The sequence below is a fragment of the Nyctereutes procyonoides genome, unplaced genomic scaffold (genome assembly GCF_905146905.1).
Source record: "Nyctereutes procyonoides isolate TBG_1078 unplaced genomic scaffold, NYPRO_anot_genome, whole genome shotgun sequence".
Classification (NCBI taxonomy): domain Eukaryota; kingdom Metazoa; phylum Chordata; class Mammalia; order Carnivora; family Canidae; genus Nyctereutes; species Nyctereutes procyonoides.
In genome coordinates, this window is record NW_026575125.1 from 59,152,134 (window position 1) to 59,167,829 (window position 15,696).

The 15,696-nt window shown below is 37.5% G+C and overlaps 1 protein-coding gene across 1 annotated transcript; it reads right to left on the reverse strand.

The window, feature by feature from the left end:
- Window positions 1-2,625: 2,625 nt before the first annotated feature.
- Window positions 2,626-11,581, reverse strand: TAF9B (TATA-box binding protein associated factor 9b). Its single transcript, XM_055337852.1, has 7 exons — window positions 11,493-11,581; window positions 10,787-10,868; window positions 10,338-10,474; window positions 9,937-10,071; window positions 8,654-8,729; window positions 5,491-5,601; window positions 2,626-4,606 (listed from the first exon to the last, which is right to left on the reverse strand). The coding sequence occupies exons 1-7, from the start codon at window positions 11,541-11,543 to the stop codon at window positions 4,434-4,436; spliced, it is 765 nt and encodes a 254-aa protein (XP_055193827.1). The 5' UTR covers window positions 11,544-11,581; the 3' UTR covers window positions 2,626-4,433.
- Between the last annotated feature and the right edge of the window lie 4,115 nt (window positions 11,582-15,696).

Sequence of the window (15,696 nt, forward strand, 5' to 3'; positions counted from 1 at the left end):
TTGGATCTCCCCTTTCCTGGATCCCTCCCCCACCCTCTTGGTTTATTTTCCTTTTTGTGACACACAAGACTACTAGCTTCCTGAGAAAGAATACCTGGGAGGCAAAATTTTTGAGACCTATGTCTGAACATATCTTTATTCAACCCCCTAATACTTGCTTGTTTGGCTATATGTAGAATGTCCGCCTACATATCAGTTTCTCAGACTTAAAGGCTTTGCTTTATTGTCATTGCTTAAAATCTAATGACATTCTGCATTTGATCTTAGCTAAAAGGCTGAGAAGTGATTTTTATTTTTTAAATATAATCATCTCTTTTTATTTAAATTCAGTTTGTCAACATATAGTATAACACCCAGTGCTCATCTCATCATGTACCCTCCTTAATGCCCGTCACCCAGTTACCCCAACCCCTCACCCACCTCCCCTCTGCAACCCTTTGTTTCCCAGAGTTAGGAGTCTTCCTCTCTATTCCCTACTCAATTTCCCTCCTTTCCCTTTTGGTCCCTTTCACTATTATTTATATTCCACATATGAGTGACACCATATGATAATTGTCTTTGAGAAGTGATTCTAATGTCATTCTGATTCGTTTGTCCTTGTAACTTTCCCGTCCTTTCTCTTCCTGCTATTTTAATAGAGTTTTGGGAGTGAGCAAAGGTAAACATGGGATTTCAAAAGGCCATGTTTAATCAGAATTCCTCTGCTGAGTATTTTACATAATTGATGTGTATTTCACCTTTATGAAGAGAAATAAACTCTTGGAGGATCACAGAGATGGTAGGCAACAGCAGGGATTCAAATCCAGGTTTGTCTGATTCTGAAGGCTGCTTTTTCATTGTGTCCCACTCCTTGAAATGATACTTCTAGCCTAGGATTATTTGTTTAACTCTGGAAAGAATAGCAGAAGAAAATTTTGGTGGTTGCTTTAAACAAAACCATTTTGAAGACTTGAAATTTTTAAAACTTCATTTGCATCTTAATACTGTCCCCACAGTTGTAGTTAATTTTAAAATGTACCTTGTTTCTGCATACAGGGTACAGTATACCCTAGTATGAGAAGCAGGAATTCTATCTATTTTTGTAGAGGAGGCCCAGAGGTGCTACATAGATCCAGCAAATTAATGTCACAGCCTGGCTAGAACTCTAGCATACCGATGACTTTTCTCCCCTACTGATCACCTTTCCCTCAGTATTTTATTATTTCATATGTACAGAGGGATTAAAATAATTTTATACCAATAAACCTAGCACTTCGATTCAGTATTTTATTATTTCATATGTACAGAGGGATTAAAATAATTTTATACCAATAAACCTAGCACTTCGATTCCACAACTGCCAATTCATCCATCCATCCATCAATCCCTGATTGTACCTTTTAAGTGCTTTCTACTAGACCCTGCTTTCAGGATCATTCCCCATTTATTTGGGTCATTAATCCAGAGAATGGATGGGGAAACATAAATAGCCAAATATTTGAGTACCTGCAATATGCTTAGTACATAATGGAGGAAATCTAAGATAGCATTTATGTCCTGAAGGAATTTACAACCTCGTTGAGGAAGATTAACTTATAAGCACATAAACTAGAATAGTATAAGGATATGCTTCCTGATTTGATAAAGAATTAGGAATTTTTGATAAAATATTGTGAAGATTTAGGCATAAGTGTAGCATAGATGTGTATGCCTGTACAGAGAAATGACAATCTTTGTGTCAGAAACTAATTCAAGCTCTTAAGCTCAGTGTTTCCTGCTTCCCTTGTTTTCCTTTTTATGTCCCAAACCCCCCTCTGGCACAAGATACAAAAGTCAAAAAGGGGTATAAAATGAAAAGACACCTTCTTACCTTAGTCCCTTAGCTACCAGTTTCCCTCTTTAGAAATAGCCACTGTTCAGAATGGTTTCCTTTGGTCTAGAGCTACTTAATGCATATAAAAGCATATTTCCATGTATATGTATACATACGAATTAAAACATGGTAGTTAATATATTACACACTGCTTTGTACCTGCTGTTCTGATTAGTGTTGTCTTTCCTAACTCTCGAGTACTTCCTTTCACTCAGGACTCCTTAGGACCAGTGTGCATTATGTTTTCTATTTTCCCCACTACTGGCTGTATTCCTATATTCATACTCAGATCAAAAACACTTGTTTCCTATTTTTAAAAGGAAGAACTTGTAAAAGGACAACAATGTCCTCACCACATTTATCATCAGTATGCCTTTTAAAAAAAATCTACCTGGAAGCTGGAGGACAAGAACTGCCTTAAGTCCTTCTAGAAGCTATATTAGGTAGACCTAATTAGGGAAGGGAGTTCTGCAAGATAAAGCAGTCTTCATTTGAAGACTGGCTGACCTAGCAAGTGGATGAACATTCAGACTATAGCCTCAATTATATGTACAAATTCCTACCAATGACAGCATGTTACGTTTTTAACAGACTTAAGCCTCATCATTTTTATTTTGCTTCACTATGAGTTACATGCTGATTACAAATAAAAGCAAGCAATTCCCTGATTTAAGATTAAGTCACCCATTAAATCTTAATTGCCTGTTGGACCTCAGAATTACTGGATCTTATTCATCTTTGAATCCCTTAAATCAGAAATAAAAGATAAATGGTAAGTTCAATTTTTTATTAATAATCTTAGAACAAATACATTAACACTTTCTTGGTGTTATAAACCATTTTACAATTTTGACAGAATTTTCTCATATACCAATTAAACCCTCACAACATCCCTGTGAGGTAGGCAGGGTTGGTGTTATTTTTCTATTACTGAGAACTAGGTTCAGAGGTGAAGTAAGGTCACATAGTTGGTAATTGATGGAGCCAGGACTAGAACCTAGGCTTTTTGACATGCTGCTTCCCTGAGAACATTCAAGTAATGATAATCCTATGCTATATAATGAACATCTTTCTCCTATCATGATTGGACCTGTTTTTATAAGTTTGATACCACCTTTTTCCTAGTATCTAAAAACACTCAAACTGTGATAAGACAGGTCTTCTCTGTCACTGGACTATTTCTCTTCAATGTATCAAGCACCATCCTAACATGAAACTTTGTGCTTTAAGTTTGAGGATCCTTGGCTGTAAGTTCTAAATTATGATATATGAAAATTTATTTTAGAAAACTGCAAAAGTATTCCTATATTGAATATGTCAAACTTACTTAAAAACAACAAGCCTATTTATATTTTTGAAAGCTTTGCAATGTTTTCCCCTAAGATGCTTACATGTGTATAAGTGGAAAATAATGAAAGGTGTTTAGCAACATTACCAGGAAACCTATGCATAGTACACCTAAATGCAGGTCACATTACACTGATTTGATTTTGTTGTTGGCCTTCTAGAGGATTTTCAGGTCTGATGCCATCTCATGTATGATATCCTCAGCAACAAGCTAGAAAAATGAATTATATCAATAGAAGAGTTCAAGCAGTAGTGAACATAGCATGTATGTATGGTAGGAAAAAAACACTTGCTCTTTAGTGGTTTCTGCCTAGGTCCAGTGTAAATATACTTTTCAAGGCAGATTTTAAGCTATGGCATCTCTGTTAACATTAGAAATATGAAATATGTGGTGTTATCCATTTGCAATATAAGACAAACTAACTGACCCAAAACTACCTGTTAAAAGCAGAGGAAAGCCCAAACAGCATAAAAGGCAATGGATAAAACTCAACTGCTCTAATATGGAGAGAAAAACAGCAAAGCAAACCTTTAGGCATGTAAAGCAGGTTTTAAAAATAGGAAAATGACACTGAACTCTGTACTATTAGGAATTACACTTTTTAAGTTCAAGTTTTGGCCTTCTAAGAGTATTGGTAGAAACTTAGGCCTATGGGGAAGAGGTGATACAGAAATGAATGGGATCTAGAAACTGGGTTGAGGAGGTGGGAAGTTAGGGAATACCAAGAAACAAATACACTCAAAATGAATTTAGAATCCCTTTAAATCTATCCTTTCCAAAAAATATTTCCTAAATTTAGAGATTTGGTCAAAAAAGTTGGTGAAAACCAAAATTGTGACTATTTTACCTTACAAAAGTATTTAAATGTAAATTAGAAATTATGCTGTACTAATGTCCACTGATAAGGCTGTAGAAGCTGACACTTGAGTGCTACTGTCCGTGATAATACATGGCAGAAAACTGCTTCCAAATATAAAATTGTTATAGAATTCAACATTAATCAAAATATTAAGAAACAAATACTTCTTTACTTGAAGCCTAATGAAAAAGCATTGGTATGCTTACTTAAGATATCTAACAGTTTAAAAAAGAGAAATCTAACAGTTTAAGCTAATATGAAAAATACTGCAGCTACTTTTAAGTTTTCTAAGATAAAACTTGAGAAGATAGAATATTCTAGTTTAGTATAATGGGCTCCAAACCAACATTTGAAATACATCTTGATTGTATTCTTTACATAGTGTCATTATCATCATCATCATCATCATCTTCGTGTTTTCTCTTCAATGGGTTTGATTCATTGGCCATGTTCTGTGATGAAACCATGTTGGTGGTAATGAGAATATTTTTGGGCCCAATTATTGAAGGATTAATCAGAACATTTTGAACTGCAGTTGTTGCAGGAACTGTAAACAGGAGAAAACACCCTCAAACTGAATTACCCCAAATCAGAAACCTGGTAAATAGTATTCAACAAGGCAAAATATAATTCTAATAAGAACTTTAATAACATGAATTGCAATTACATCATAGAAGAAATGGGTATTTATGTTGCATTAAGAGTTGGATATAATTTTTTAATACTTTAAAGTACTTAAACTAGTATCTAGGACAACATTAAAGTTCTTTTTTTTTAAACTTAACTACCTAAAATTTTAGTTAGTACTTAGCCATGGGAAGCAGTGCACTGGACTTCTCATGGAACATACTAAAGGCCCATGTTCAAGATTAGGAATCACATTTCCCTTATATGCCAATATTTTATATAAGTAGTTTACTATGTACAGCTAGGTTTCAGAAGATGTAAATTTTAAATATATGCAGTAATAAATCATGCTATAGCAGAATTTTACTTATATATTATTCCAACTTTATATGTATCCTTCCGTGAAGTAAAGGTATAATTTTTGATATACACTAAGTTATATTATTTTCTTGAGCTTTGACCCTAGTGCTTTTCCCTGAAAATGCCTTAGATTTGTGGACCCTAGCTTATTTTAATTCATTGTTCTTTGAGAATCTGATGATTGCTCTGAATACTCTCTCCTATCAAAACATTACATATATGTAAAATTTCATACAATTTTAGTAGGCTCATAGGCCCTTCTGAAGAACCCTGATTTGTAGCATTACTGCCACCTTCCTGGTATGATATTAAAACAACTCTTGCTATAGGAATATAAACTGTTCTATAATCAAAAATTATTCACAAATTTTAAAATTCAGAAAAACTTTAAAAAAGAAAAACACTATCAACACCCCTACCCCCACTTGCCGCCCATCATGTTACCTGATTTGACAGGTGTAGACTGAGAAGGCGGAATCTGCACGGTAAATCTTTGGCTTGTCACTGACACTGGAGGTGCAACTTTGTTTGGGACAGATGCTGTTTGTGGGGTTGCTGTAGTTGTAATTAACATACCATGTTAGTTACATAACTTCATTATTTTGTACTCTTTGGCATATCAGAAACTACCTTCAAAGCACAGGGAACTAATAAAGGTGAGAAAAATCATCAAAATAAGCAAAGTACAAGCTCAATAGTTTATAAATGCTACAAATTCAGAGGATAGTATAGTGGTAAAGAATGTAGGCTTTGGAGCCTACCTACTTGAGTTTGAATCCGAGTTTTATCATCTACTAGCTGAATGTTTTTGGGCAAGTTATTTAATCTTTTAGTACTTAAGTTTTCTCATCTGTTAAATGGGATAACAGTACCTATTACATAAAATTCTTGTGAAAATTAAAATAATCTACCTAAAGCTCTTCAAACAGCATCTGACACTGAATTGTAGCTACATGAAGTTGTGAAATTGGATGTCTAAAACTAGCAGAATAAAGACCCAACTTTGCTATTCATTACCTTAGGTGGCATTTTTAATTTATTTCACTGAGAATTAGAAGATGTCTACTAGGCTTGTGAAGCTAAATCAACATGCAAGTAACAAAAAGCCCATCAAATATACCTCTTAGGGTCCCCAGGTGAGCACGAAAGTCATTCCTTTTTTATTTTTTTTTTTGAAGATTTTATTTATTTGTGAGAGACACAGAGAAAGAGGCATAGGCAGAGGGAGGGAGAAGCAGGCTCCTTGCAGGGAGCCTGATGTGGGACTCCATCCTGGGACCCCATAATCACACCCTGAGCCAAAGGCAGACCTTCAACTGCTGAGCCACCCGGGCATCCCAGTCCTATTCCTTTTCTATATCCAGGTATTTTTTTAAGCAGAAAGGGATGTTGGAGATAATTTAGTCCAAACTCCCCTCATCTTAATTCTACCCATTATTCCAGGTACAACTCAAATACCACCCTATTTTATAAGATTTCCTTGATTTGCTCAGAAGTCATTGCCTGCCTCTGAAATTCCTTTGTTATAGGAGCCTTTATTAGTATCTTATCTTGTTCTCAAGATTATAAGCCTTGGCTGACACTTTTTTATCCTTATGAGCATATGGTTTTTGTGCCTTACTCCTAATAGGCACTCAACAAATTTTTGCTTAATGAATGAATTTTGCAAGACTCAAAGATATACTGACAATATAGCTCTCTAAAAATATATATTTATAGAAACATGTCTGTTCCTAGTTTTTCCTTTGGGGATTCAGGCTTTCCATACATCGTCCTTTCCCCTGGAACCAGCAGTCTGCCCAGGGAAGAGTTGCTGAAAAAGCTACAACTATCCTCCCCAGGGACAACGAGGAAGAAAGTTTAAATGGGGAAATGGGGGAAGAAAGCTCAAAGGTACCCAGGAATCTGGTTCTAGTGCTTTCTCTCCCCAACTCAGAATGTGAGGCCTTACTCTGACATATCTTCATTCCTAGTCAAGTTTTCTGATGAAGGATTGGTTCAAAGAATTTGGTGAAGCTTAATGAAACAGTGTTATGTATTTATTTTGTCAAGGAAATTCACAATAGGTAGAGGTTTTCTTGGCCATTACCATAAGGATTTGTTAACAATTTAAGTATGGAATTTAGGCTTTAAAATTGAACACAGTAGATGCTTAAATCTTGAATGCTTTATAAGATTAATTTTTTTAAAGTTTAAAACTTATATCTAGGTTTTAGTGGCTCCCTCATTCTAGATTTAAAAATCTCTAAAACATGTATAATAAATGTCTAAGTGGGATAAAAATCACAACTGATAACTAACATTGGTTAACTTGGATAGCCTGGGTGGCTTAGCAGTTTAGCGCCGCCTTCGGCTCAGATTGTGATCCTGGAGTCCCAGGATCAAATCCTGCATTGGGCTCCCTGCATGGAGCCTGCTTCCCCTCAGCCTGTGTCTCTGCCTCTCTCTCTGTGTCTCTCATGAATAAATAAATAAAATCTTAAAAAAAATAAAATTGGTTAACTTGCCAACATGTGTAACGGATTACCACAGCTTAGAGTTTTGTTTTTAAACCTGGTATTCAATGAAGTAGTATGAATCCACAAATAATATATGACCAAAAAGTTGCACAAATTATATATGTAAATTTCTGTCCACAAAGTTCACATGAAGGTAAATTAGAAGTGTATAATATACCAGATTGGTTTTAAAATGTTAAAATGAAAATATGAAGAGATTGTCTACACACTGCAAAAATCAAATGCTACTTATGTTAGAGCTATATGACATCTGTAGGATTCAAATTTATAAACCATAAGAGCATTCCAAGAAATCAATACTGGTCAAAGAGAAGGATAATTTCTGAAAATACTTCAATTTTGAAAGAAATCCAGCAGGAATGTAGGACAAAGAAATCAGGAAATCCAAATCCATTTGTGTTTTATTACCTAAACAATGACATTAAAAGGAAGCAATGGTTTCTAAGTACCATTCTCTACTAAAAGAAACCAGGGCTCTTTGGAGAAAGTGGCTGGTTGCAGGACTGGGGTAAAGAAGCTTAGAACATGTGCAAGAAAGCAAGAAATGCTCTAAGAATGATGGGAGGGAGACCTGTCACAAGGGACACAGGAGACAGCTTGAAGGAGCAATATAGGATGGCCAGTGCTACTTTAGAAAAGATTAGTATTAAAAATACTGATTTTAAAATTTGATATACTTAAGCTTCTTGCACATTTTAAAGTTCTTTCTTTTGGTTGCATTCTCTTGCCAGTTTACTCAAATTCCTTCAATTTCTGACAAGTAGGCTACTGCACTGAGTGTCTGGCAGCCTGATTTGTACAGAGGCAGAACACAGCTTAAACTGTTTTTGGTACTCAGCCTATACCAATGACAACGTTGGGTAATGTCTAATTTTATACTCATTTGGGCAAGATATTCCTTGTGGCTTTCTCATTTTGAAATCTGGTCAAATATATGTTTATAGTTTTATTAGAGGATGAGTAAATGTATCAATGACAACACATATTTGGGAATTTCTGACTCAGGTTTTGACTTGGATTATTGTTCAAAATCAAGTGCCGAGGCACTTCTTTACCAGATAGAAAAGTCATTTTATTCTCTCACTCACCTACAGTAGGAGTGGAAGGTCTACTACTAATAGCACCAACACTTAACCGTGGAACTAGTCTTCCTTGGTTAGGTCCCTAAGGGATTAAAAAAATGAGTTTTTTTATTAAAGATTTTATTTATTTATTTATTTATTCATGAGAGACACAGAGAAAGAGAGAGAGGCAGAGACACGGGCAGGGAGCCCGACGTGGGACTCGATCCCAGGTCCCAAGGATCACGCCCTGGGCTGAAGGCAGTGCTAAACTGCTGAGCCACCCGGGCTGCCCAACCCATCAGTGTTTTATTTTTTTTTATTTTTTAAAGGTTTATTTATTTATTATTTATTATAGACAGAGAGAGAGAGAGGCAGAGACACAGGAGGAGGGAGAAGCAGCCTCCATGCTGGCAGCCCGACGTGGGACTCGATCCCGGGACTCAATCCCGGGACTCCAGGATCGCGCCCTGGGCCAAAGGCAGGCGCTAAACCGCTGAGCCACCCAGGGATCTCTCCCATCAGTGTTTTATTTTTTTTTTTATTTTTATTTTTATTTTTTATTTATTTATTTATTTATTTATTTATTTATTTATTTATTTATTTTTTCCCATCAGTGTTTTAAATTCAACTTTTAAACTAGGGTCTTTACAAACATATATAAACATAATACATATCTATATGAACATGGATATGAACACACACATATAAAATTCTATGTAGTTTGTTTAGGGTAGAGTCTTATTTGGGGATAACAGTTAACATCCTTACAACAACTTTTAATCTTAACTAGTCAATATCTTAACCTAAAAAGAAAGATACTCTTTTGTAGGAGAATTTCAGACAACAAAGGCAGCTAGCTGAATATATGGGGAGAACTTTTTCAGTGGTGGGAGAGCCTTAGGTTGTATTTCAGAAAGCAAGTCCAATTCCTGATGGTACATAATTTACTCTGTTACCAGGTGCCACAAAGAACTGATATAGTGGAAATACTGGCAGTTATGAGACCTGGGAATCAGTCTGAGCTTTGCTACTAACTCCATAGATGAATTGAGGATCAAGTCCTTGATATGAACACTAATTGCTGAATTAGATGAACACTAAAGTTCCTTTTAGCTCTAAAAATCTTGGATCTTATATGTTAACGTAGTAGCTAATTGCAGACATGGTATTTTCAAGGCTATAAATTTAAAAAATCTTAGCAAATTATTTTAGTCTTTAATCTATAATCTATCTACAGGATCTGCTTTTTTACAAATTCCCCTAACACATCTCACCTTAAAAAAAAACTGTTGACTAAAAATTCTTACCTTTTTAATTAAGGACTTCAGTCTATAGTTTGGAGCTGTTAAGCAGTATCTGTCAGGTGGCAGTCTGGGTCCTGCATATGGCTTAATCAGTGGTAAAGGGGTTTGATTTTTCTGCCTTGCAATATCTAGTAAAAACTAAAAAAAGGAAATATCAGAAAGGGAGACAGAACATAAAGACTCCTAACTCTGGGAAACGAACTAGGGGTGGTGGAAGGGGAGGAGGGCGGGGGGTGGGGGTGACTGGGTGACGGGCACTGAGGGGGGCACTTGACGGGATGAGCACTGGGTGTTATTCTGTATGTTGGCAAATTGAACACCAATAAAAAATAAATTTATTATTAAAAAAAGAACTACAATTTAGGAAATTTTAAGTAAAATGAACTTCAAATAAATTTGCTCACATCTCTTGGGGGAGGAGAAGTAAAAGATTGATCAGCACGACACTGGATTGCCAGCCTTACATCATCTGCATCAACATTAGGTTTCTTAGCATGACTTGAATAAATTTTTGCATCATCCAGAATTGTAGTCACATATCCTTTAAGAACAAAACATTATTAAACATGAAACAGCTTAATATTTATGGTCACTTTTGTTAATGGAAGGTTCTTCTAGCCTCTAGAAAATTTATGAATTTTGGTTCTAGTATCTAATTGTCCTAGCAATATGACTAATTTTAAATGATATCACAGTACAAATACTACTGTTTCCATAGGTTGAGCTCCTTTTTACTGCTTTAGGCTGAATTCTGTGATATTAATTGTTAAAACGATTTAGTTGAAAATATTCTTACGATAAAAGAATGTTTTCAAATTCACAAGTTAGGCAAATTTTTGGTGTTTTAACTTACGGAAAGCAAATTCCAACATTTGATTTATAACCCTTGGTTCATACTCCGTAATTCCCATATCCTTCAGGATTTGTGCCATCACCTGTGGATTCAAATAAAAACGCCAGATGCATAATCTAGGTACTAGAAATTAAGACTAGACCGAAGGTAGCATTTATGTTTAAGATAAAAGGTCCCCGTTCTCTGGGCTCCAGACTTGTACTCATATACTTTTCCTCTCAAGTGAGTGTCAGGATCACACCAAACCCCGTCCTAATCTCTGAAAACTTTTTTGGCGGGGGTGGGGGCGGGGGCAAGGAGAAGAAAAAGGCCTGGGTTATCTTTCCCACCTGAAAAGGCAGGGAAGGCTACAGCTGGTTGTCATTTTCGGATGTGGCGATGGGGGAAGCTAGCATCAGAATACTGGACGTGAGAGTCCGGGCTCACAGACCTGGTGAGACGACATAGCGTCTGGAGCCCAAGGCCCAGGAGACAAAGCCGGGTGGCTGGACTGCGCGCACTCTGGCGGGCCGCGAGCCTCCCCCTAGCGGGGCTACCGGAGAAGCGCCCCGGGGTCCACGGCACCCCGGTATCCCACTCCTTCCGGCCGCCCCGACTGGGTTGAAGCGGGCACACGCGCCCAGCCTGAGGCCCTCCGCCAGGGCCTGCCTCCCAAGATGTTAGCAGCGCGGAGCTTCATGCCCCGCCTCTCATCCTTCGCACTTACCAAGGCATCTCTCGGAGCGTTCTTGGGAGGCGCCATCTTGCCCGACTCCATGTTATCCTGCCACCCGTCATCCGGGGAGAGAGGGCAGCTCGCAGGCTCCTCGCTCAGGCTCCACCCCTGCGGGGTGCGGAAGGCGGGGTTACAGCGCCCGCCCCGCGGCCTGCTGCTTTTCAGCTGCTACTCTACCGTGTGGAGGCTGAGGGGAGCAGGGCTAGCAGTGAAGCCGCGGTCTCAGGAGGTTTGGAAGAGACAGTTAAGCCTTCCCTGAGGAGCCCTTGGCCAACACTTGGAAGGGCCAAGAAGCTCGTCTTCCTAGAGTTGTTCTCCGGTAAAATGTACCAAATGGGTCACCTTTGTCTTTTCTGTGGCCCCTCCTCACATCCTCCCTGCTGCTACTCTGCCCCCTTTCATTTCCCTGTAATGCCTGCAGTGGCTCCCTCCACCTGCCCCTGTGATAGGGTTGCTTGAGTAAAGTAACACCTAGTTAAATTTCTCAGATCAACAACGAATACATTTTTAGCTAAAGTATATCCCAAATACTACATGGGCTATACTTATCTGCAAAATTATTTGTGGTTGATCTCACATTTAAATTTAACTTGGCATTCTGTATTTTTATTTGCTAAATCTGGCAACTCTGTCCTATAGTCTGCCCTCTACACAGCAAGCCTTTGGTCAACTCTCATCAAGCTCAAAGTCCTGTCATTCTCACCCATTTCACACTGATGAAAAGCTAAAGACTTTGCGGGCCTGCAAGAATCCCTGCCAGAGCCCCTCTAGCTTTGTCCCTTGGCCCCGAGTAGTTTTCTTTCTGTCCCCGCTGAGGCCCACTCAGGGCTGTCACTTTGCCTCACAGATGCCCTCCCTTCTCCAGTCTCCACACAATAACCTGAGTGACTTCCAAAAAAACCCATGCATTAGTTAACCATCTTTGGCTTAAAGTGCCCCAAAGAGAACTCTTCCTTATTCTTCCACAATCCACCAATGCCCTAGTGTTCTCCATCCCAAAAAGACACACTGTGCTACCCAAGTCAGAAACAGCAGCTGGCCATCTTATGCATCCCTCTCTCCACAATCCACACTCAATCTATATAGAAAGTCTTACCAGGGCTAACTCCCAAGGTCACACCATGTCTGTGTCTCCACATCCTCATTCAGTGCTACCATGCTAACAGTCCAAACCAACAGCGGTACTCACCAAGACTACAGAAATAGGCCCTCAAAATTGAGCTACCCCACGTTCTTCTCACAACCAAAGTGATCTCTGAGTCATAAATCACGTAATTATATTCCTTTCTTTAAAACCCTCTAATGGCTTCCTTCACAAAACAAATTCATACTGATTTTGGGGGGTTAGAAGACCCTTCAGTTTTGAGCACCAGTTTACCTCATCAGGCTCATCTGAATCAGTCATCCACCAGGCAGCCATCTTGAATTTGGGGCCAGGTCCTCAAGAGCCACGTGTTCTTAACACATTGTTTCCAGCGGGAACCCTGATCCCTCTGCTTCCACCGGCACCTTTCCCAGTTCACTGTGTGCAATTACTGTTTAAGGCTAATAATGATTTTCTCCCTTTGGACTAGGTAGTACATGCACAAGGTGCACAGTTCTAAAAATATATTTAAAAAATAAGAAAAAGAAACTCTCTCTGGCATGTTCCATACACTAATTTATCTTTCACAGAAGGCACCACAGTTTACCAGTTTCTTATCTATGTAATTTACAAATATTACCATTTTTATATTCTATTCCCTGTCCAAATGGTACTATACTGTTGGGGTGACCAACCTCTAGAGTGCCAACACAGGACACAGCTAGACTAGATGAAAAGACCTATGATATATAATAAATAATTGCACAAAGTGTTCTTACTTTAATATAAAAATATGAAAATAGATATTCAAAATAATGTTTTTCCATATTATTTACTTTTCTGTACTTACACGCTATTATTTAAACAAAACAATAGGACTAGTTAACAGTGGCAATTAGCATTAATAGTAGGACTAAGTAAATACTTTGTGTGAGAAAATATGACAGTATTTTTCATATTTCTGTCCCCATTACAGCAATTTATCTTAATTCTTAAATATTTAAATTTTATAGGCTGTAGTATATATGCTTAACATACATAAATATAAGACATTTTTAAAAGGAGAATATAAATACAATATGACAAATTAGACATATCATCTATCACCTATATTTAGTAAAAAATAACAATCAAATGTTTCTTTTGGCCTTGTGGTACAGTAGGATACTTTTACTCTGTCTTTTTTTCCCAGTAATGTTTCTCTGAACTGCCTGCAGCCATTAGGACACCCTTCTTTTCTTTTTTTTTTTTTTTTTTTAATTTTTTTTTTTTTATTTATTTATGATAGTCACAGAGAGAGAGAGAGAGGCAGAGACACAGGCAGAGGGAGAAGCCGACTCCATGCACTGGGAGCCCGACGTGGGATTCGATCCCGGGTCTCCAGGATCGCGCCCTGGGCCAAAGGCAGGCGCCAAACCGCTGCGCCACCCAGGGATCCCCCCTTCTTTTCTTTTATGTAGTGGTAAAACTGAATGTAGTTTAACATAACATTCAGTTGATATGCATCTCTGGTCTTATCAAGCCCACATTAGACTGATTCTTGGTGTCAGTCCAGTATGGTTTCATCAACATAAGTGTCCTTTCAAAAAAAAAGTGTTTGAATAATATTCCTAAGTATTACTTATTAGGAATTGCAGGTTTTTAGATGTGTAGGAGTTAGTTTTCAGTTCTCTAGAAATGTCTATTCACTTAGTACTAGAGGCTTGTCTTGGTAGACCAGCTATTTGTCAGTCAATTAGGTCCTTTGCAGCTATACATTCATTCACTAAACTGTCCATGACTAAAACATTCATCATTTTTTAACATTCCAAAGCATTTGGATGTCAACATAAATTAATTTTTTTCCTTCAGGGAAAAATATTTTAAAGTGCAGAGGGAATTTCAACTTGTGAAATTGAAGTTAAATTCCAAATAAGTTAAAATTTTAGCGAAGAAATTAGAGAGTCTTGTTTAACTTAGGTGCCTTTCTGGTGAGTTTTTTGTTGTTCTGAGGTAGACTTATTTCCAAAAACTGAGTCTTTTTTTCTGTATGAGTTTTTGTTATAGTCTACACATAACATTAGACAACTTGGGCACAGTCAGTTCTTTTCTAGTGTCCATATGGCCTCTTCAAATATCAAGCAGTTTTAGAGAGACAACATATACATCTTTGTTTTACTGTAATCCTTTCACCATTCTCATCCTTAATGTATTTATAAATTAAAGGCCATTTTCCTTGTCCTACATTTTGAAACCAAGTTTACAGCAGGCCAACATTTTTTTAAAGATTTTATCCATTTATTCATGAGAGAGAGAGAGAGAGGCAGAGACACAGGCAGAGGGAGAAGCAGGCTCCCCATGGGGAGCCTGATGTGGGACTTGATTCCAGGACCCTGGGACCACAGCCTGAACCAAAGGCAGATGCTCAACCACTGAGCCACACAGACGCCTGCAGGCCAACATTTTGACACCTTTTCTACAGCCAGTAACAGTAATAGCCATCATGTAAGGCACATGTTTTATGGAGATTATTCCTTACATTACAGTATAGGAAAAAAATCTCATTAGGCCCTTGTACACATTTTGAGAAAACTTAAAAGTGAAGAAAACTTCATTATGAAAGCCTCAAATGCCCAGGTAAGAAATCACATTCCTTTTTTTTAAGCAGTATTGTATATAAGATGTACGTACCCTAAGCAGATAAGATCTTTTCATTTTCTGTGTTTCAAAGTTTATAGACTGAATGGAATATGTCAAAATTTATATTTACAATATCTGCTTGAATATGAACATGGATGAGCAAAATATAGTATGTATTTGGACAAGATATCAATATTCTTTTGTTTTAGGGCATCTGGGTGGCTCAGTCAGTTGAGTGTCCAACTCTTGATTTCAGCTTTGGCCCTGATCTCAGGGCTATGAGATCAAACCCTGCATCAGGCTCTGCACTGGATGTGGAGTCTGCTTAAGATTTTCTTTCCCTCTGCTCCTCCCTGCACCTAAAAAATTCTTCTATTTTTTTAATAGTATTTTTAAAACTAAGGTATAGTTGACATACGATATTATATTAGTTTCAGGTATACAGCATAGTGATTAGATATATACATTATGAAATGATCAACATGACAAATC